The following is a 23,216-nucleotide window of genomic DNA, read 5'->3' as shown; positions in this document are numbered from 1 at the left end:
TCTGCACTAGATTGTGTGACTGTGACTCATAAATAAATTTAAGGTGTTTTTGCAGGCAAAAGATTTCCAACCTTCCCAAACATCTCTATCTAAATATTCAAACTTACCAAGTTCATTAGGAAATAAAGCTCTAATACCAAATAGATAATGAAGAATAACGAATAAAAACGATTTTTGTGATAAGCAGGCATCATAACATCTGGAAAGCTGAAAAAAAAAATGTCTAAAATAAGAATTTTATCATGAGCTTGGAAAATAGTCCAAAATAATTTGGGAATTCCAGTGACCAAAAGAATTACTTTTTATTGCTTTTAGACTTTTAATGAATTAACCCAAAAGTTGAGGAGGCTTTGATAGTATTGAAAATTATATGTTGTTTTCTTCAATAACACAATAATATGAATACATGTTATAATAAAAGCACTTTTTTCGTTTGGTCTGAAGGACAAATAGCTCTCCCATGATGCATCTCACTTTACATGAACAATAGCAAAATTATCGCCCTTACTTGATATTGCAACAATCTATTGTCTTACTTAACAGGAAGTTGAGCAATTAATAAGTGAAATCCACCATGAGAATTGCACACAATAATACAGTAGTGATAGCTGACCTACAACGTCTTTTACTTACTTGGCAGTAGTGAGTAGTACAAAGAGATTAACAAAACTTTCTTCAAAGTTGTCAAACTGATAATTGATTGAATCTGCTTGAAACAAATAGAAAGCTGAAAAAAAGAAAATGTTAAAATTGTATTCACAAATGTATTCCTATTTTCAGTTTTCATGTACAAATCAAAATCTTATAATATACCAAAAAAGTACGGTCAAATTTTCTTTGAGGTGATAATAAAGTATTTTATTCTATTCATATTTTCATTTTCCTCTTAGTGTAAATATTTGTCTTACCTAAAATGGCAAATAATAGCATAATAAACAGTAACAGCACCAACATGTCTAAAATTGGTGGTAGGGATTGGAAGATTTGCCTCATAACCCTGAAATACAATATTTAGAAATTATTAATACTGGAGATAACATGTATTAATTTACATCTCTCGTCGTAATGCCGTAAGTTACAGCGTGCCGTAATTTGGCGGTATTTTACGGGGTATTTTCATCCTATCATATGAGGAAACGCATATATAAAAACAAACATGGCTGCCACCAGGGTTTGACCAGATTCCAAACAAGGAAATTTTCTGATTCTGTTCTAAACATGTACTTTGTAAATTAAAGCAGTATTTCACTGATCAAAGTAGATAATTTTTAATAATTCAGTATACAACAAATGCAATTTTTGGTTTATATGCACTTCTGTTGGGAATGCGCTGCTAATAAAACAAATATGGTAGAGATAAAGTATTGATTAAAAACAAATGAAATGGAAATACTGGCCACAAGAGGGTGTCCTTTCAATCACTTGGGCAATTTTCTGATCATGCATTCAATCATGCCTTCTCATGTTGAAAAACATGACGTTACACAGCGGCTACATTGTTTCAATTTGTGAGCATCCACCAATGAAAAAAGACTTGTTTAGAAGTTTACTATATTTTAATTAACCAACAACAGATTTTTTACTTTGAACAAAATTGCTTGCACCCATCTGTATTATTTTAATGTCAGAGCAGTGCTTTGTGGCAACAAAACGAGGATGTTTCATCTACCCTGGCAACTTTAGAATAATTGGAATCAGTAATGTTTTTTCACTATTACAACCTTTTGCCAAAAAAATAGAATAATATTGACATACCTTCTAACTCCTCCACAATAATGAGTATCAATGAGAAATATAGGTCTGAGAGCTCTGGTGACACGGAAGTGATTCGTTTGTCGTATTAAAACTACAATAGCTTCAGCATACATTACTATCAATGTTAGAGACTGTAAAAAACAAAGCAATCACTTTAGGTTAAAATTGATTCATTAGCATTTTTTAATATTTACTTTTTCTTTCATTATGACAAAAAAACTCACACTTTTTTTACAGATGCAAGCAATCACCAGAAACATCATTGTTTTTTTCTGGTTCATATTAAAATATAAAATAAACTGTTCATAGTTTACATATAACAACAGGATTAGGTCATGTTTCACTCAACTAATCTCAAAAATGAAGCCGATTCAACCTCATTTTAAATGACAATAATGAACAATTTAGCTAACAGGGTACTCCTTCTAATGCTATTTCAAATCTAGTTGATTTTTTTCCAAAATTTCATTCTTAAATCTAAGGCTATCATATTTAAAACAAAGCATCATTTGAGGTATCACCTGAACATATATACCTCACAGCTCTGAAGAGAGTTTGAAGGTTTGTAACTGAGTTTAAAAGCTCTGATCAGAGATTCAGAGATAAAGGTTTCCAACCAAAATGAGTTCTGACCTTAATCGCAGTCCGTTTATGTGTAACAAATATTTTCAATCCAAGCCATCTCATCTTCATCCCAAGCTGCAAACCTATTATAGTGAGTGCAAATAATTCTAAGGATCCATGTACCTGATATAACATAAAGCAAAATAAAATAAATAATATAGGGTAGGTATAAATTTTGATTTTGTTATATTCTTTATATGATAGAAAACACACAATGTAAAAAATGTACTATTACAAAACAAACAATGTAACTAGTGTACTGATACCAAAAACAATGTAACTACTGTACTGATACCAAAAACAATGTAACTACGGTACAGATACCAAAAACAATGTAACTACTGTACTGATACCAAAAACAATGTAACTACTGTATAGATACCAAAAACAATGTAACTACTGTACAGATACCAAAAAACAATGTAACTACTGTACTGATACCAAAAACAATGTAACTACTGTACAGATACCAAAAACAATGTAACTACTGTACTGATACCAAAAACAATGTAACTACTGTATAGATACCAAAAACAATGTAACTACTGTATAGATACCAAAAACAATGTAACTACTGTACAGATACCAAAAACAATGTAACTACTGTACACATACCAAAAACAATGTAACTACCGCACAGATACCAAAAACAATGTAACTACTGTACAGATACCAAAAACAATGTAACTACTGTACAGATACCAAAAACAATGTAACTACTGCACAGATACCAAAAACAATGTAACTACTGTATACATACCAAAAACAATGTAATTACTGCACAGATACCAAAAACAATGTAACTACTGTACAGATACCAAAAACAATGTAACTACTGTACAGATACAAAAAACAATGTAACTACTGCACAGATACCAAAAACAATGTAACTACAGTACAGATACCAAAAACAATGTAACTACTGTACAGATACCAAAAACAATGTAACTACTGCACAGATACCAAAAACAATGTAACTACTGTATAGATACCAAAAACAATGTAACTACTGTATAGATACCAAAAACAATGTAACTACTGTACAGATACCAAAAACAATGTAACTACTGCACAGATACCAAAAACAATGTAACTACTGCACAGATACCAAAAACAATGTAACTACTGTACAGATACCAAAAACAATGTAACTACTGTACAGATACCAAAAACAATGTAACTACTGTACTGATACCAAAAACAATGTAACTACTGTATAGATACCAAAAACAATGTAACTACTGTACAGATACCAAAAACAATGTAACTACTTTACAGATACCAAAAACAATGTAACTACTGTATAGATACCAAAAACAATGTAACTACTGTACAGATACCAAAAACAATGTAACTACTGTACAGATACCAAAAACAATGTACCGTAACTACTGTATAGATACCAAAAACAATGTAACTACTGCACAGATACCAAAAACAATGTAACTACTGTAAAGATACCAAAAACAGTGTAACTACTGTATAGATACCAAAAACAATGTAACTACTGCACAGATACCAAAAACAATGTAACTACTGCACAGATACCAAAAACAATGTAACTACTGTATAGATACCAAAAACAATGTAACTACTGTATAGATACCAAAAACAATGTAACTACTGTACAGATACCAAAAAACAATGTAACTACTGTACAGATACCAAAAACAATGTAACCACTGTACAGATACCAAAAACAATATAACTACTGTACAGATACCAAAAACAATATAACTACTGTACAGATACCAAAAACAATGTAACTACTGCACAGATACCAAAAACAATGTAACTACTGTACAGATACCAAAAACAATGTAACTACTGTACAGATACCAAAAACAATGTACCGTAACTACTGTATAGATACCAAAAACAATGTAACTACTGCACAGATACCAAAAACAATGTAACTACTGTACAGATACCAAAAACAATGTAACTACTGTATAGATACCAAAAACAATGTAACTACTGTACAGATACCAAAAACAATGTAACTACTGTACTGATACCAAAAACAATGTACCGTAACTACTGTATAGATACCAAAAACAATGTAACTACTGTACTAATACCAAAATCAATGTAACTACTGTACAGATACCAAAAATAATGTAACTACTGTACTGATACCAAAAACAATGTAACTACTGTATAGATACCAAAAACAATGTAACTACTGTATAGATACCAAAAACAATGTAACTACTGCACAGATACCAAAAACAATGTAACTACTGTACAGATACCAAAAACAATGTACCGTAATTACTGTATAGATACCAAAAACAATGTAACTACTGTACTAATACCAAAATCAATGTAACTACTGTACAGATACCAAAAACAATGTAACTACTGTACTGATACCAAAAACAGTGTAACTACTGTATAGATACCAAAAACAATGTAACTACTGTATAGATACCAAAAACAATGTAACTACTGCACAGATACCAAAAACAATGTAACTACTGCACAGATACCAAAAACAATGTAACTACTGTATAGATACCAAAAACAATGTAACTACTGTACAGATACCAAAAACAATGTAACTACTGTACAGATACCAAAAACAATGTAACTACTGTACTGATACCAAAAACAATGTACCGTAACTACTGTATAGATACCAAAAAAAATGTAACTACTGCACAGATACCAAAAACAATGTAACAACTGTATAGATACCAAAAAAAATGTAACTACTGTACAGATACCAAAAACAATGTACTGTAACTACTGTATAGATACCAAAAACAATGTAACTACTGTACAGATGCAAAAACAATGTAACTACTGTACAGATACCAAAAACAATGTAACTACTGTACAGATACCAAAAACAATGTACCGTAACTACTGTACAGATATCAACATTAATAATAATAACTTTATTACACAACTAAATCATCAGAGGAGAACTTAAAAGATAAAGACTAAAGAAATATCAAAATAAAAACTTCACTATTTTTGCAGGTGATTTATAGATAGTATCTTTAAGGTATAGTGAAAGGGCTTTTGCATTTTTCATTACCTCAAGAAAAATATCTGGTAAATTAGACTTGAGATCACATTCTTCAAAAAATCTTTTCCTTTCACTTTTAAAGGAAGGACATTAAAGGATAAACTGCTTCTCATCATCAAGAGAATTTATGTTACATCTTTTACATGTTCTTTCATCTAACAAAATTTTTGGCTTGTTCCTTCTCCCTAGTTCAATCTCTAGATTGTGATCACTGAGTCTAAATCAATGTACCAGTAATGACTGTACTGATACCAAAACCATGTAACGATAGTACTGATACCAAACACTCGATGTAACTACTATTTTGATAACTTAGTGATGTAGTGACGTGTGTTACTTACTATCTCATCAAGTCTGAAAGGCTTTACTGCTGGATGTTCACATAATGCCAGCATCAACAATAACAGTGAAACTGCCAAGTCTAATATATTGTACCAGACATTATGTACAATAAGGTAAGCAGGCACAGCATTCTGATTCTTTGGATGGGTTCGAAACTTTTCATTATTTTGACCTTCTTGTAAGTAAATGGCAGCTTCTCTGTAGTTCAACTCCCAAACTTTTCGCTGCTCAGTTGAAGTTTGCTGTACATAGCGTCTGACATTTATCAAACTTCGAGTAGAGTCTAGCAAACGTAGAGAATATTTCAGATTAACATTGTTCACACTCAGTCAACCAAGACAAATAGGGACACAAATTTATCACACTCTTTTGAATCATTTAAAAAAAATATTTTTTTTGCAAAAATGTGTGCACTGCCAATTTTGCAACAAATTTCATAGGAATCAATAATAAATTATGATTTCATAAATCATAATATAAATCATTGGATTTTCATGACAAACAAACTTTTAATTAAGTGCCAATCTTACATTATACAGTTGGTGTGGAAAAATATCTTGCCGACAAACACCTAATTACACAAAGCACTTTAATAGAACACTTAGGAAATTTGAAACTGGATTCGTGATCTCACTTTAAGGACATCACTGATTGGCTCCTGTGTTGGATGACGATTTTGGTTTTAAAAACCCTAGGAAAGTGTTCTATGTTATTTGTGTACTCAGGTGTTCATACACAAGAGAATCATTTGACTGTGAAAATTGGGTTTATTTTCCCTGATATTTTCATCAAGTTAGGGCATCAACAAGTCCATTAAATGGCATGCGAAACTGTTGTCTCCCTGATGCGACCTACTTTATTAATCAAAATTTAATAAGAAGCAAGTCAAGAGATTTGTTGGATGAACACCTCTTCTCAAGTTTTCCTGTCTATATATTTTTCTATATATGTTAAAGCCTTCAAATAACATCTTTATAAAATGTATAAATTTCAGAATTCAAAGTGAAAAAACTGCAAGAGGGAGCACTGTAATTCAGCTGCGCCACCAAGTCGGGGGGGGGATAGGGTTCTCCCTACCAGGGTGTGGAGTTTTTGATACTTCTAAGTTTCTTTGCTTTCTTAGATTGCAATCTGCAATCTTGATAGAATCTGCTAGGTGCCATTTTTTTAGAACAATCTCAAACAGATGATGTTTAAGAAACTGATGAGTTCAAAATATAGTTTCACAGTCTAGAAGTCTTTATTCATAAAATCTTAGAAATTTATGCTAATTGTTAAATGTGTTTCTGGTTTTCTTTATTATTGTTCTCTGTCACAGTGTTTGTTACTTTGTTCGTTTTTGGCAATAAATTTCTTCCATTATTTCAAGTCAAATAAAATATTCTATAAAGCCTTATCTCATTTCATCTTATCTATGATGTGTAGACATTTATTTACATGACCCGGTCCCTCCTCCAAACTGCCATTGACAAAACTACTGTTATAATCAGCGGGAGATCAATGTGATGTTTCAATTTTTTAGTTTTAACCGATTGTCAGTGAATAGTATAGAAATTAAATAAAACAAATTACCATCACTTGTCAGAGTTTGTTCCAGTAATGGACTACCTATATCCTCCCGTTCCGCCATGATTGTTTTTTTCTCGCGAAGTCTCGACTTGTTTGCCAGGTTGTTCGAGATTTGGCAGGGGTCGTGGATTGACATCATGCCTAGCAACAACATCAGCCATTTTGCTTTTAATTGGAAGTTCGTATTATTCCGCACAAAAAGGTATCGTGTCAAAAGTTTAATATCGTACTGATGCCATTGCTCCCCATACACCGAAGCATAATAAAAGAACTATATTCTTTCATTGTTTAGGTTATATGGGTTTCCCAGTTTTGCGTAAAAGTAATTGGGTTTCTTTTTTTTCATGGTTGTATGGTGACAATTGGTTCATGGGTGCGTTGTCCGTCAAACACAACAACTTCTTAGCAACGCAAGAGACGGCCATTATAATGCACGAAGATAAGCACGGTTGATTTTCTATTGACTGTTAATTTATTTTTAGTCGTTATCATGTCTCTTTGATCATAAGAAAGCCTCTTCACGCTCTATGGGCATTTGAGGCGGTGACAACAGGCGTGGTTTTTACCATATAAGACTCTGTTAGCACTGTTTTGACACTGCGTTGCTAGGCGGACTTTGAAAAAGGCGAACCAACCAGAACCATGACCGATTTCGCTGTCAGGGAAACGCTGCACCTTCTTGAAAAGGTACGTGTTGACGGCACGGCTAAGGACAAAATGGAAGCGGTAATTTACCCCACCGCTGGACCTGCTGCCGGGCTACCTAAAATTAGGCGAGAGCCTAAACAGAAAAAACATGACGCTCTCCGTGTGTTGGACCCGTCGAGGAAGAAACTGACAACGATCGAATCACAGAGAATTTTAGCTGCTTACGAGGAGAGCATAAAACGGGTCGAGGTAGTGACTCTTTTGCCCTTCGTAGCTGAAAATCTTGATCGTTTCAACGTTGTGCTTGGTGGAGAGCTTGTAACAGCTATCGAGGAGTATGCTGAGTTACAGAAGGCATACCAACAGTTGGTTGCTCCGTCTGAGCCAGAAAGACCAACGTCAAAATCTTCCAAACGTTCAGCAACTCAGATAAGTCGTCGAACGACGCCAGCGTCACACCATTCCGTCCCCGCGGAAGGCGAATTACCAACAGTTGAACCACCTGGGAGCAGAAGGGGTACCCCGAACAGCTACAGAAGTAGTGCAGGCCTTAGTGGCAGAAGCAGTGCTGCCAGTGACGCCCCATCAGAGACTGTCGACCCTGAAGCCGAAGCTGAGAAAGCTAGAAACATAGAAATACTCAAACAACACATTGGGTTTGCCTGTAAAAATATCCTGAGACTGTTCAGTTCGAATCCTGCAGCAGTGAATGCTGTAAGGGCCGAAAGACAGGCACGAGATATCGAATCTAATGCAGTGATAGGTTACTTGAATGAGCTTCGGGAGATAATATTTGAAAAACTACTAACCACACCACACGAAGAAACCAAAAAAGATGACTACCTTAAAGAGATAACTGTAAGAGAAAAGAAGAATTCAGAGGTGATAAAGAAATTAGAAGGTGAACTGGAAAGTGCCAATGATGAAAAAGATGAAGAGGTGGGTTTCAATAATGCATATTGCTTTATGTTTGATGTAAATGATGATAATATTTTATAAAAACACACTGATCAGGCACCGTCACAGACACCCTCCAACAACCTCAATACTGATGTAAGTCCCTATGGAAAGGTCTAGGGTTTTATTTGTTTGTTGCATCTTTATCACAAACGAGACCCTTCCTTATACTAAAATGAGAATCCCTCTAAAATGTTAGGATGTGGGAAGTGGAATTTTGAGTTGACGCTATCCTTGCTTGATTTATATTTTAATTTAAACTGTTAAAATTTTGGAACTTGAGAGACATGTTTGCTATTTAATTTTGTAGGGTGTTTGTGTTGACATTTCATAAAAGTCCCCCTGTCTGAAATTGGTAAAAATTGGTTAGCAGTATTTGTGGTATTCATGTAATAACCTGGTATATAAATGAGTATGTGTAAATTACAGATCTGACACATGTGTCACTAAAATATTACATCAGTGCTATTTTTATTAAAGCTTGGCTCCGCAATCCCCAGGATTGCACTAGTGCACTTGGGAAATGCAATTTGCATTGCCTGCCCAGTTTGTTTATTTAGTACACAGATGTTATCATTTCAATCAGTGTTACAGTGAGTCTCAGAAGTATTGGGGCAGCTGATTTGCCAACTCACTAGCGAATTGGCTAACTGCTTTGATTTTGACTAAACAGTTGGCTTTCGAATCTCGCTGGCGCCAACTTGTGGTAGCGTTCACTCTGGGCGAGTCTATATTGTATTAGGAGATATAAAATGTTTTTATGTAGCCTGGATTCCCTTGAAAATTGATTTTCTTTGTTACAAGAGGCGTGATAATGTAAAAAGTAGTTTCCCTGGTCAGCCTGAGAATGGCCACAGCCAGCTGGCGTACAAGCGATAAGATGATGAACAACAATAATCTACCGATATTTACTATACAGTATGGGGTAGCCATCATGAACACTGCTTGAAACTAAATAAAGAGACAAGTTGAAAACAGTTTCCTTCAAACCAGGGAGATAATCAGGGTAACAATAAAAGCCAACGGCTAAAAAAATCGACCTCATTCGTTGTTTTTGTGTGGGTAATCCCTTGTATCCAAACACCTCACTTTACACTAAGAACATAGAACACTTTCCCTGGCATATTTAAATGCGAAATTGCCAACCAACTGTAAGACTATCCCCAATATACTGTTATATAGATTCTTCCAGAGTGAGCGTGACAAACAGACGGCGCCAGCGATATTCGAAAGCCAATAGTTTTGTCAAAAACAAAGCAGTTATCCAATTTGCTAGCGAGTTTTCAAATTGACTGCCCCAATATTTGTTTTTACATGACTTGTTTGAGCCAAGTTTAACTGGCAAAGTCTGGATTTTTGTTTTATCTGAAAAAATATTTCATAGTTAGATTTTCAAACTCTTAGCAGGATCATAAAATTCTGCCTGATCACTAAATAATCCCCCCCCCCAAAGTGTTCTTTTGCCAGTCTTTGACTTCATGATATGACTGTGTGATGTAGTTCACATGACCACAACTGTGTCAACCAGGCAAGTCAAACCCACCAATGATTGAATCTCGGCCAATGGTGGGCAATAAGTTGCTTGGGTCGTCTTTTTTAACGACAGTGAGTGAACACCATTTCATCTTCCCTTATCATAACTTCATTCATGACTTCACCCTCCAAGACAACATTCTACTCCACTGCTGCTTAAAAATGTGAACCATACAAGTTTACGACCCATGTAACCCCTAGTATCTCTTTGTGTGTGCACATCTCCAAGGAAGTATGTGTTATTTTACATTTTATAAAAGCTATACAAGGTGTGTTTCCGATGCTTTAACACATAACTTTTACATTGATTTATTTGTGTACATGCATATTTTGCAGAGCAACATGTATCAATGTACCACAATTGAGCGATTTGCATACTGAAATTCCAGCGGCCATCCTTCTTTATATATACATGTAACCGTAGGCATGGTTTAATACAATGTGCATGCTAAGGTGAACAACCAGTTATTTTAGTTTATAAATAATTGAAAATAAATTAACTTTTCATTATCATTTATCTGTTGACAGATCTCTAAGAGAAATGATGTGATTCGTCGCCTGAAAGCTGATCTTCATCAAATTGAGAAATTCTCAGAAGAACACATCCGTAGAACTAAATCTGAAGCTGATAAACAGCAGCAAGCTGACCTGAGGAACTCTGAAGGCAAACAACAAAGACTGCAAACAGATCTGTCAGGATTACGCACACAGCTGGCAAATATGATTGCTGAACATCGAGAAACCGAATTAACATTAAGAAAGGTAAAAGGTCATTTATATTTGTACATATGTTTGTTTGTAATAACTACTACATTACAGTGACCACCACCATGTGTGACCACCACCAACGTATGACCACTTCAAGTTTAAGGCAGTCTCATATTAGCAAGTTGTTTATAAAGACAAATATTCTTATGTGAACCACTCTTTCAGAAATATTTTTGCAAATTCACGTTTGTTTAGAGACCAAAATAATAGTTTGATAGCATTTGTGTTTATGAGTCAAACACTAATTTTCACCAGCGACAATTGAAAAGTTATTGTTAGCACTGATTGGCTTGATACACTGAGCATTCAATAATCAGAATATCTACTCTTACTGTATTTTTGTTATTGTAATCCATTGCACTCATTTATGGGAAGGAGGGCACTGTCTTGAAAATGACAATGTAACAGGGTTAAACTTGTTGTTTAACAAAGTGCACCATGTTTGTTTCATAGCGTAAATATAAAGTTGAAACAGAAGTTGAGAACTGGATACAGAAGTATGATGCTGATATGGGAGAACGGCAGGTATGTTTTATCAATGTATTTCCAACTAAACTATAAAGGATATTTTTTTGGCATAATGAAATCAAATGTCATGAAAATAATGCTTGTGTCACTGTTTCGCATTGTTTGGGTATTCATATTTAAAACTACTTTATATTCATGAGTTTTATGTGATTGACAGTTGAATTGATTACTAAGGATATTCACTACTAGATAAGCAGGTCTTACACATTGGTGATTGGTGTATTGTATCTTTCACTCATTCTGATGGATGTGCACTATTGACTACTAGGAACTAAGCTTTTTATCTATTATCGTCTATATATCCTAACCTTTGTAAGATTAAACAATCAATTTGTATACTCTATATTCCATAGAGCTGCAAATTTCTGTGTGTTGTCAACTCAATTTTATTTTCTGTAGTGAAATTTGAATTTGCATCTTTCTTTGATAGGACGAATATGAGGAAGTGGATGCTGTTTACACTGAAGAGAAAGCACAACTTAATGAACTAGAGGAAAGATTCAAAACTCTGGAAGAAGAGTATAAGACAATAGTGGAAGAGCGTCGCATCGCTCAGGAAAAGAAAGAACGGGAAGAGAGAGAATTACAGATGATGATAAAAGCTGCTACTGTCATCCAGTCATTCTGGAGGTCATTCAGGTGTCGCAAACAACTCAAAGGAAAGAAAAAGAAAGGGAAGAAGGGTAAAGGAAAGAGTGGAAAAAAGAAGAAGAAGTAGACAGGAAGAAAAAGTTTGGAAGGATGTTTAAGTTGTGCCTGTTTATTAAGGTTTCATTGACTGTGACAATTTTTGAACGTTAATAATGTTCATAACAATGAAATGAAAAGCACAATTAGTGTTTTGTTTAGACTTGAATCTCACAATGTGAAACTAAATATACTTATATATAAGGTTTTATTGGAATTTTCAGACAGCTAAAAATTGATTTCTATGTACAAATATACATTTGCATTGTCAATAAAGATAAGTGATTTTTGTATTGTATTTTCTAGTTTTTACCTCATTTCTAAAAAATAACAAATTTTCTGAATTCAATCATTGTTTGCTGGTGTGGTGTGATGTGAAAGAAAAAAGTAAAGTAAAGAAAAGAAATCACATCTTTTGCCAAAAATAAATATATCTGAATCTGAATATCTCCAGAGAAGAGCATTGCATGCATTGTGAAATGCTGTGGAAAACACACCTACCTATTGACTGGGAGATAAAATTGACCCAACAATAATTGCCACTGTAATGCTATTCTTTGTTTTTACTTAAAATTACCTGTTCATCTCTAACCACAAACTTAACCACAGTAGGATGTCACAGTTTGATCAGTGACTGGTATATCTCACTATACTATAAAAAGCTACATGTCATTATGGCAAATTCGGCTAAATGCAAGAAATATTAATCATAATCCTAATTTAGCTGAAGTGTAAACAATTTTATTATGAGGGTATACTTCATTTTAAATTATCTAAATCTTGAATTAGTGTAATTACAGATTAGCTTAAATAATAACATGGTAGCTAAAAAAATGTTTTACAGTAGTGAAAAGATTAAAGATAATTTGTAATCTTGAGACTACAGATCAGATTATTTTAAAACTGTATTATCTGTTAAACTTATTTTATATAATGTAGTAAAATGAGCCATGAATTTTAATCGGCAGTTATTACGTCATGAATTGGAATCAGTGTTCGCAAGTTATGCATGTTAGTACCTGACTGATTTATTTCTTGACATGCATCGCTTGTTTCAAATCCTGATTTTAAAACATGCTCAACACAACTAGCATAGAAAGTATGTAAAGTTCATGTTCACTTGGACGCAGTGGCAACAAATTCTATGAAATCTTCTAAAACATGTATAAATTTAGAGAAGAAGGGATAGGACTACTTTAGAATTGGTTGTTCATCAAACAAATTCCTAACATGCTTCTTATCAAATGTTGAATATTTAGGTATGCATCATCAGGGAGACATCAGTTTCACATGCTATTTAATGGACTTGTTGATGCTAAAAATTCAATCAGCGGAATCTACAAAAATGCTTGACAATGTTATGTTGTTTAATAGCAATTTTTGACCATGATATCTTGCATATACTGTAATTGTTGCATAATTGGTATTCAGTATATATGTTAGTATTCTACAAACCAAATATATCTTACAATACAGCTTCTTTAATATGTTGAGTGTACAATCACCTACACACATGACCTACAACTATTGCACTAACTTGTTACTTATTTACCAGGTAAAGGTAATATAAGTTTGTGATCATAGAGGGCGCCATAAGTTGAATCTGCGGAATACTAAAACGACGGCGGTTTGTGCTTGATCATCGCGTGTAGATACAGATAGCATGCAAGTAAATATCACATAACTATATACTTTCTACACAAACCAAGGCTACAGTGGAACTCACCAAAGTTGAAAATGTTAAAACTTTAAATCTCCAACCAATCCTAAAGTACTTCCTACGGTCATGGTTACTAAAAAAAATCTTTTTTAGTAACCGTGGTCCGGTGATTAGTACTGTGACAAATGACTGCATTGTACTGTATTGAATACTGATATTTAATATTTCAATTATAATTACAGCAATATTTACATTTCTTTAAAAAAAAATGAGAATGTAGAAACCTGTTTTGTTAATATTCCTTCACGCATATTTCATTATTGATATTCAACCTACCGATTGGGGCTTACCGCTGAGCGCACTCATATGAGAGAATAACTAAAATCATAAACGATACGATACGCCGAAAGGTGTTTACCTTTCGGCGTATCGTATCGTTTATGATGTTAAATAAATAAATTACTGAACTAATAAGTAATATACATAATTGTCTACGATGATTAAATTTGATAAAAAAATGTGTTCGTCTCGCATACCAGGAAATTTATTTCAGTTCCATGATATTAGATCCTTGACATCAATTTTCATCGTTATTTCAGAAACGTTATTATAATTTCTGTTGCCAGGGAACAGACAACCCACAATTATACGATTAAAAATCTGAAATTTAGTCTTTGATACATTATTTTTGTTTTTACAAACACAGTTAACACCGACTCAGTCGGAGGTAAAAGCACAATAATGTTAAATCATACCGGAAATAAATAGTCGTAAGAAGATTTCAAAATGTATATGTCAAAGGTCAAGCGTATCTGCTATAAATGCGTATATTGGCACTGATTACGAGTTTGATGAACTTGAGAAAACCATTCAAACTTCCATAATAACGTGCATTAACAATGTCACTGAAATTAAAATATCCTCACGAAAACAAAATAAAACTAACTAAACTAAACTAAACTACAAAAAATTAAACTAAAAAAAATCTTGATATGACCATGCATCAAACTAAATACGTAAGCTGTGCCCAAGCAGAAAGGAATATTCAGTAAAATTAGCAGTTGACTCTCAGGCTTGTCGTTGTTGATTGATTTCTGAGCTTTGAATAATCCAACAAGTGATCGAGCGTTTCTTGAATTTGCTTGCCATTCTCAGCAATGAAACGTATAATGCGTTGTGGAAGAGGTAACTGTGTCACCATCTGAGATGACACTTCGGCTGACGTGGTTCTGGCCAGGTGTCTTCTGATCACGTTCCTACAGGACATCTGTAGAGAAGCTGGGTCTTTTGATTTGTCCATTAGATACATTTTGATTGGCGTCGCCTTCATTCTGCTATCTGACACAGTAAACGCTTTTGGGAGGTGACCCTGGCGCAAGTTGGGATTCAGCGTTTCCATGATCAACCGGAGAAACGTATGTACTGTTAGTTGATAAAAGCTACACGGGTTGTCGAATGCCTCGAAGATTGCTGTGTTGCCGCGATCGTTGACGATATCTGCATTAGCGCCGTGGTCAAGTAACAAATCGATAGCTTTGGCGTTTGCGTTGCGTGCGGCGTAATGCAAGGCTGTCATTCCGTCTTCATCTTTGTCATCAACACCGAATCCACATTTCAACAGAATGCGCACACAGTCAGCAGCGTTGTTTAAGTGCTTTCCATTACTAGCAGCCACGTGTAATAAATTTTGCCCGTTTAATGTGGCAGAAATATCGCAACCACAGTCGATGAGTGCCCGTAAAACAGCAGGATGCGCGCTCAGAGATGCTAAGATACCAGGCGTGGCGTAGTCTGGTCTTTTCACACATGCATCGAGATCAGCTCCGTATTTGACCAACGTTGATATGCACCCAGTAGTGTTGTAATAAGCGGCTAAATGCAAAGGAGAAAACTCACTCTGCATCGGAAAATTTACGTCAGCTCCATGAACTATCAAACTTTCTAGCATCTTAGCACACTTTTTCTGCAGATTGTTCATGTAACTGCAATACTTCTTCTCTTCAAGCCCGACAGTATTGTTCGTGGTCTCATCAGGAATGTCAAAAACTGCGGCACCCCGAGGCCAATAAATAATCGCCAGATGCACGGGTCTTCGTCCCAAATTATCCTCGATGTTTGGATCAGCACCGTATTTCAGCAACAGATCGACGAAATCTGGTCGCCTGTAAATAACGGCACAATGCAGCGCCCGTGTTCCGTTGTCCCGGAATTTGTTGTTTCCTTTATATATGATTCGATAGCCAAGATTTAATGGATCGTTCACCGGAACGCCCTCTTTCAAATACCTCTCGCAGTCCTCCAAATCGCCCGTCACAATGGCATGGTGTAGAAGTTTCATACTATCTCCTCTAGCCTGCATTTCGTCCGTCTTAAGATGTGGTTTAGTATGTATTTGAACTTCGTTGATGATCACTTTCGATTCTCCATTTTCAATGACTTTGAGTTTTATACTGTCTCCTTTAGTCAGATGTTCAGTTCCTGGGTCAATGTACATTTTGACGTTTCTGCGAACTTTTGACTGGCCGTTTCCCATGACTTGGAACCACAATGTTTGATGAAATGTTCACACTGACTACGAGCTCTGGATGAGGCTGCTACTTTCAACACAGTCGCAACGACAATGGCTTCGAATGGGGTATATTCGATGTTTTCCCTATTGCATTCCACCGCACATATGTGCTCCAGAATTCGAACACATTACCAACGTTACGAATGCTCCAAATGATGTTCGATCATCCTCGGAAGGTGCGTCGGGGTTCGACGAATGACCACAAGTCTTGCTCGAAACGATTGCCATGCAATTTATTATGGGACAGACGACCAGTATGAATCGTACTCGATGACCGTGAAAAACTCGGCCTTCAAATTCCAATGATTCTTTGGGATTGCACTCTTACCCGTTCCCATGTATGGATGGATGTGTGCAACCAAATTTAAATTTTATTCAGAACCTCGAAATTTAAGAGCTACTACGACCAATAAATAAATGGTGCACATAAAATTGTCAAAATAACTAGACACTTCGAGCAACGGTTCTTCACGAGTAACATTACACTTTGATAGGAAAAAATGTTTACAAACATTCCCATCGCAAGTACAGTCATGTGACCCATTACGTAACATTGGCGTTCGTAGCCTGTGTAAGTTGAGTACTGAAACCCTATATACAGTATTATGACGTCACTCAGACTCGGAGATATTTTAACCATCACTAAACAATTACAAGCTCTAGTTTACTCGATTTTGCTTCAACTGGGCACAACGCTATCAAATTCGTGGTAAATGATAACTAATTTGTGAGTTATTCGTTCTATTCTTACAAAAATACTACAACATGTATAATGTAACACACCCATAGTTTTAAAAAATAACCACAGAAACAATTGTTTGTTATTATTGATTAATTGTAAAAACTCGAATTGCACTCAATAAATTTGTTGAAAAAACTTGACATTCACAATGGCAACGTTCGAGTAGCAAATAACGATTAATACGCATATCTCTATAAATATCTCTAACAAAAATAAGAACTCTTCAGAATAAGATGTAGTGAAATGTCAAGGGTAAGGACGTCGACGGCATATTACGATTACTTAGACTTATGGGTAATAAAAAATTATGTCCATTTGGTCAAAAAGCGATGAAAAATTATAGAAAGAGAAAACTATCCTATCAGAACCATCTTATATGAACACTCCGAGTCATGACTCTCCATCGCAGCAGTGGCATTTTAGTTTTGCCCCACAGAATAGGCAAAACGGGGCGTGTCACTATCTGCTTAAATTAAAATCCTAGTTTCATTGTATTCAGTATTGAGTTTCTGGTACTTGTTTAAAGTTTTATTGATCCGCAAGGGGATGTCATGACCTGAAAAACTGAAATATCAGTAAATAGTAAACACATATTTAAACATATAAAACAATTTCAAACAACTTGACTGCACTCACACATTTTGTTGTTGTTGGCGCAAGTTACGAACGTGTGTGGCGCAAAATCGTCGGCTTGCCTTTTTGTGAAATGAACGATGACAGTTTTAAATCATGGAGCTAAAAAAGACCATGTTTAAATATACACGAGGAAGATTCTCATCGTATTGTTGGCGGCAATACCACAAGACACATTTTCTTATCATGTCTATCGTCTTCATCCAATAACAACTAACCATCATTGATATAATTCATGATGTACTTAGTCTAACATTTATTGCAAAATCCTATTTTTTAAAAAGCGATGTTGCCACCACAACCATAGCTTTGAAAACTACAGCTAAACTTTAAATTGTGATTACTTGCCGCAAATTCATCGGATGAAATTACGCCAAAAAAACAAAATGTTAGATTCCAGAAAATATTATAAATTCACTGAGTCATTAGTCCAAACAAATTATTACCGGGACACGGTCGATACGCATTTCAAACAATCATCGAAAGACGAGATTACAAACATAATGAAATTCCAAACATATGCAAAATTAACAAATACACGAGGTGTAATGTTATGATTCATGTTAATCCTGGGAATATTTTCTTTCACTCAGTCCATGCCTGGAGCTCTTTAATTAAGTAATAAAAGGCAAACATCTGATTCCCTTCAACCCAAATAAGAAGCTACACTTTTATAGTACAATTTGAAGTTTGTAAGCACTGTAAAAACCTTAGGGACCTCGTGGCTGAAATTCAAAGTTTAGATGGTAGTGGTCTACAAATCAAGCTAATTATATATTCTATAAACATCACTTGGATATTTGGGCTCGTATTATCGTATTATGTAAATAAAGAAGAAAAAACACGCCAAGGCCCCGTTTAAATGTATAATGACACATGTATTTCAGTAACATGAATGCTTTCAACCCACACAGTACATTACCCAGGATTATTTGCAATCAATACCTTACATTACCCATGGATACTTTCAACCCAAATCCTACAGGAATGCTTTCAACCAACACAGTACATTCCCAAGGAATATTTACAACTATTACCCATTGATATTTTCAACACATACTCCTATAATACCAATTGATATTTTCAACCCATACCCCTATATTACCCATTGATATTTTCAACCCATACCCATATATTACCCATTGATATTTTCAACACATACCCCTATATTACCCAGTGATATTTTCAACACATACCGTTATATTACCCATTGATATTTTCAACCCATACCCCTATATTAACCAGTGATATTTTCAACACATACCCCTATATTACCAATTGATATTTTCAACACATACTGTTATATTACCAATTGATATTTTCAACCCATACCGTTATATTACCAATTGATATTTTCAACACATACCCCGACATTACCAATTAATATTTTCAACCCATACCCCTATATTACCAATTGATATTTTCAACCATACCGTTATATTACCAATTGATATTTTCAACACATACCCCGACATTACCAATTGATATTTTCAACCCATACCCATATATTACCCATTGATATTTTCAACCCATACTCCTATATTACCAATTGATATTTTCAACCATACCGTTATATTACCCATTGATATTTTCAACCCATACCCCTATATTACCCATTGATATTTTCAACCCATACCCCTATATTACCCATTGATATTTTCAACACACACCCCGGCATTACCAATTGATATTTTCAACCCATACCGTTATATTACCCATTGATATTTTCAACCCATACTCCTATATTACCAATTGATATTTTCAACCCATACCCCTATATTACCCATTGATATTTTCAACCCATACCCCTATATTACCCATTGATATTTTCAACACATACCCCTATATTACCCAGTGATATTTTCAACCCATACCGTTATATTACCAATTGATATTTTCAACCCATACCGTTATATTACCCATTGATATTTTCAACCCATACCCCTATATTACCAATTGATATTTTCAACCCATACCGTTATATTACCCATTGATATTTTCAACCCATACCGTTATATTACCAATTGATATTTTCAACCCATACTCCTATATTACCCATTGATATTTTCAACCCATACCCCTATATTACCAATTGATATTTTCAACCCATACCGTTATATTACCAATTGATATTTTCAACACATACCCCTATATTACCAATTGATATTTTCAACCCATACCGTTATATTACCAATTGATATTTTCAACCCATACCGTTATATTACCAATTGATATTTTCAACACATACCCCTATATTACCCATTGATATTTTCAACCCATATCGTTATAATACCCATTGATATTTTCAACCCATACCCCTATATTACCCATTGATATTTTCAACACATACCCCTATATTAACCAGTGATATTTTCAACACATACCCCTATATTACCAATTGATATTTTCAACACATACCGTTATATTACCCATTGATATTTTCAACCCATACCCCGACATTACCAATTGATATTTTCAACCCATACCCATATATTACCCATTGATATTTTCAACCCATACTCCTATATTACCAATTGACATTTTCAACCCATATCGTTATATTACCCATTGATATTTTCAACCCATACCCCTATATTACCCATTGATATTTTCAACACATACCCATATATTACCCATTGATATTTTCTATCCATACTCCTATATTACCAATTGATATTTTCAACCCATACCGTTATATTACCCATTGATATTTTCAACCCATACCCCTATATTACCCATTGATACTTTCAACACATACCCATATATTACCCATTGATATTTTCAACCCATACCCCTATATCACCCATTGATATTTTCAACACATACCCATATATTACCCATTGATATTTTCAACCCATACCCCTATATTACCCATTGACATTTTCAACCCATACCGTTATATTACCAATTGATATTTTCAACCCATACCCCTATATTACCCATTGATATTTTCAACCCATACCCTTATAATACCCATTGATATTTTCAACACATACCCATATATTACCCATTGATATTTTCAACACATACCCATATATTACCCATTGATATTTTCAACACATACCCATATATTACCTATTGATATTTTCAACCCATACCCCTATATTACCCATTGATATTTTCAACACATACCCATATATTACCCATTGATATTTTCAACCCATACCCCTATATTACCCATTGATATTTTCAACCCATACCCCTATATTACCCATTGATATTTTCAACCCATACCCCTATATTACCCATTGATATTTTCAACCCATACCCCTATATTACCCATTGATATTTTCAACACATACCCCTATAATACCCATTGATATTTTCAACCCATGCCCCTATATTACCCATTGATATTTTCAACCCATACCCCTATATTACCCATTGATATTTTCAACACATACCCCTATAATACCCATTGATATTTTCAAATTTTCAACCCATACCCCTATATTACCTATTGATATTTTCAACCCATACCCCTATATTACCCATTGATATTTTCAACACATACCCCTATATTACCCATTAATATTTTCAACCCATACCCCTATATTACCCATTGATATTTTCAACCCATACCCCTATATTACCCATTGATATTTTCAACCCATACCGTTATATTACCCATTGATATTTTCAACCCATACCCCTATAATACCCATTGATATTTTCAACCCATACCCCTATATTACCCATTGATATTTTCAACACATACCCCTATATTACCCATTGATATTTTCAACACATACCCCTATAATACCCATTGATATTTTCAACCCATGCCCCTATATTACCCATTGATATTTTCAACCCATACCCCTATATTACCCATTGATATTTTCAACACATACCCTATAATACCCATTGATATTTTCAAATTTTCAACCCATACCCCTATATTACCTATTGATATTTTCAACCCATACCCCTATATTACCCATTGATATTTTCAACACATACCCCTATATTACCCATTAATATTTTCAACCCATACCCCTATATTACCCATTGATATTTTCAACACATACCCCGGCATTACCCATTGATATTTTCAACCCATACCCCGACATTATCCATTGGTATTTTCAACCCATACCCCGACATTACCCATAAATATTTTCAACCCATACCTCGACATTACCCATATATATTTTAAACCCATACTCCGACATTACCCATTGATATTTGCAACCCATACCCGACATTACCCAGGGATACTTTCAACCCATACCCCGACATTACCCATGGATACTTTCAACCCATACCCCGACATTACCCATGGATACTTTCAACCCATACCCCGACATTACCCAGGGATACTTTCAACCCATACCTCGACATTACCCAGGGATACTTTCATCCCATATCCAACATTACCCAGGGATACTTTAATCCCATATTCAACATTACCCAGGGATACTTTAATCCCATATCCTACATTACCCAGGGATACTGTCAACCCATATCCAACATTACCCAGGGATACTTTCAACCCATATCCAACATTACCCAGGGATACTTTCAACCCATATCCAACATTACCCAGGGACACTTTAATCCCATATTCAACATTACCCAGGGATACTTTAATCCCATACCCTACATTACCCAGGGATACTGTCAACCCATATCCAACATTACCCAGGGATACTTTCAACCCATATCCAACATTACCCAGGGATACTTTAATCCCATATTCAACATTACCCAGGGACACTTTAATCCCATATTCAACATTACCCAGGGATACTTTAATCCCATATTCAACATTATCCAGGGATACTTTCAACCCATATCCAACATTACCCAGGGATACTTTCATCCCATATCCAACATTACCCAGGGATACTTTAATCCCATATCCTACATTACCCAGGGATACTGTCAACCCATATCCAACATTACCCAGGGATACTTTAATCCCATATCCAACATTACCCAGGGATACTTTAATCCCATATCCTACATTACCCAGGGATACTGTCAACCCATATCCAACATTACCCAGGGATACTTTAATCCCATATTCAACATTACCCAGGGATACTTTCAACCCATATCCAACATTACCCAGGGATACTTTCAACCCATATCCAACATTACCCAGGGATACTTTAATCCCATATTCAACATTATCCAGGGATACTTTCAACCCATATCC

General features: G+C 34.8%; 3 protein-coding genes across 3 annotated transcripts in view; 1 reads left to right on the top strand and 2 right to left on the bottom strand.

Moving 5' to 3' along the window:
• Positions 1 to 7,406, bottom strand: part of LOC102801923 (two pore channel protein 1-like) — a 111,154-nt gene extending 103,748 nt beyond the window's left edge. Inside the window, exons 1-7 of the mRNA XM_006813136.3 lie at positions 7,331 to 7,406; positions 5,758 to 6,041; positions 2,389 to 2,502; positions 1,756 to 1,886; positions 909 to 997; positions 634 to 727; positions 108 to 207 (exon numbers count right to left, since the gene is read on the bottom strand). Of these exons, the coding sequence (XP_006813199.2) occupies positions 108 to 207; positions 634 to 727; positions 909 to 997; positions 1,756 to 1,886; positions 2,389 to 2,502; positions 5,758 to 6,041; positions 7,331 to 7,388 (870 nt within the window). The 5' untranslated portion in view covers positions 7,389 to 7,406. The remainder of the gene's footprint in view (positions 1 to 107; positions 208 to 633; positions 728 to 908; positions 998 to 1,755; positions 1,887 to 2,388; positions 2,503 to 5,757; positions 6,042 to 7,330) is intronic.
• A 343-nt stretch (positions 7,407 to 7,749) lies between these two features.
• Positions 7,750 to 12,746, top strand: LOC100376807 (dynein regulatory complex subunit 10-like). The gene is made up of 4 exons (XM_002732051.3): positions 7,750 to 8,914; positions 10,994 to 11,227; positions 11,687 to 11,758; positions 12,192 to 12,746. The coding sequence occupies exons 1-4, from the start codon at positions 7,970 to 7,972 to the stop codon at positions 12,477 to 12,479; spliced, it is 1,539 nt and encodes a 512-aa protein (XP_002732097.1). The 5' UTR covers positions 7,750 to 7,969; the 3' UTR covers positions 12,480 to 12,746.
• Positions 12,747 to 15,162: 2,416 nt separating this feature from the next.
• On the bottom strand, positions 15,163 to 16,602 carry LOC102802042 (ankyrin repeat domain-containing protein 61-like). The gene has a single exon (XM_006813137.2). The coding sequence runs from the start codon at positions 16,600 to 16,602 to the stop codon at positions 15,163 to 15,165; it is 1,440 nt and encodes a 479-aa protein (XP_006813200.2).
• Positions 16,603 to 23,216: the final 6,614 nt, after the last annotated feature.

Source organism: Saccoglossus kowalevskii, chromosome 16 (assembly GCF_978046115.1).
Source record: "Saccoglossus kowalevskii chromosome 16, keSacKowa6.1, whole genome shotgun sequence".
NCBI lineage: Eukaryota > Metazoa > Hemichordata > Enteropneusta > Harrimaniidae > Saccoglossus > Saccoglossus kowalevskii.
Note: the sequence above shows the minus strand (reverse complement) of the source record. Positions and strands in the feature narration are given on the sequence as shown.

What these genes read in the sequence shown, in the direction of transcription:
- LOC100376807 (XM_002732051.3), top strand. Translation starts at nt 7,970, where the DNA reads ATGACCGATTTCGCTGTCAGGGAAACGCTGCACCTTCTTGAAAAGGTA. An exon ending in ATGATGAAAAAGATGAAGAG is followed by an intron (nt 8,915 to 10,993) that starts GTGGGTTTCAAT and finishes ATCTGTTGACAG; the next exon opens with ATCTCTAAGAGAAATGATGT. An exon ending in CTGATATGGGAGAACGGCAG is followed by an intron (nt 11,759 to 12,191) that starts GTATGTTTTATC and finishes TTTCTTTGATAG; the next exon opens with GACGAATATGAGGAAGTGGA.
- LOC102802042 (XM_006813137.2), bottom strand. Translation starts at nt 16,602, where the DNA reads ATGTACATTGACCCAGGAACTGAACATCTGACTAAAGGAGACAGTATA.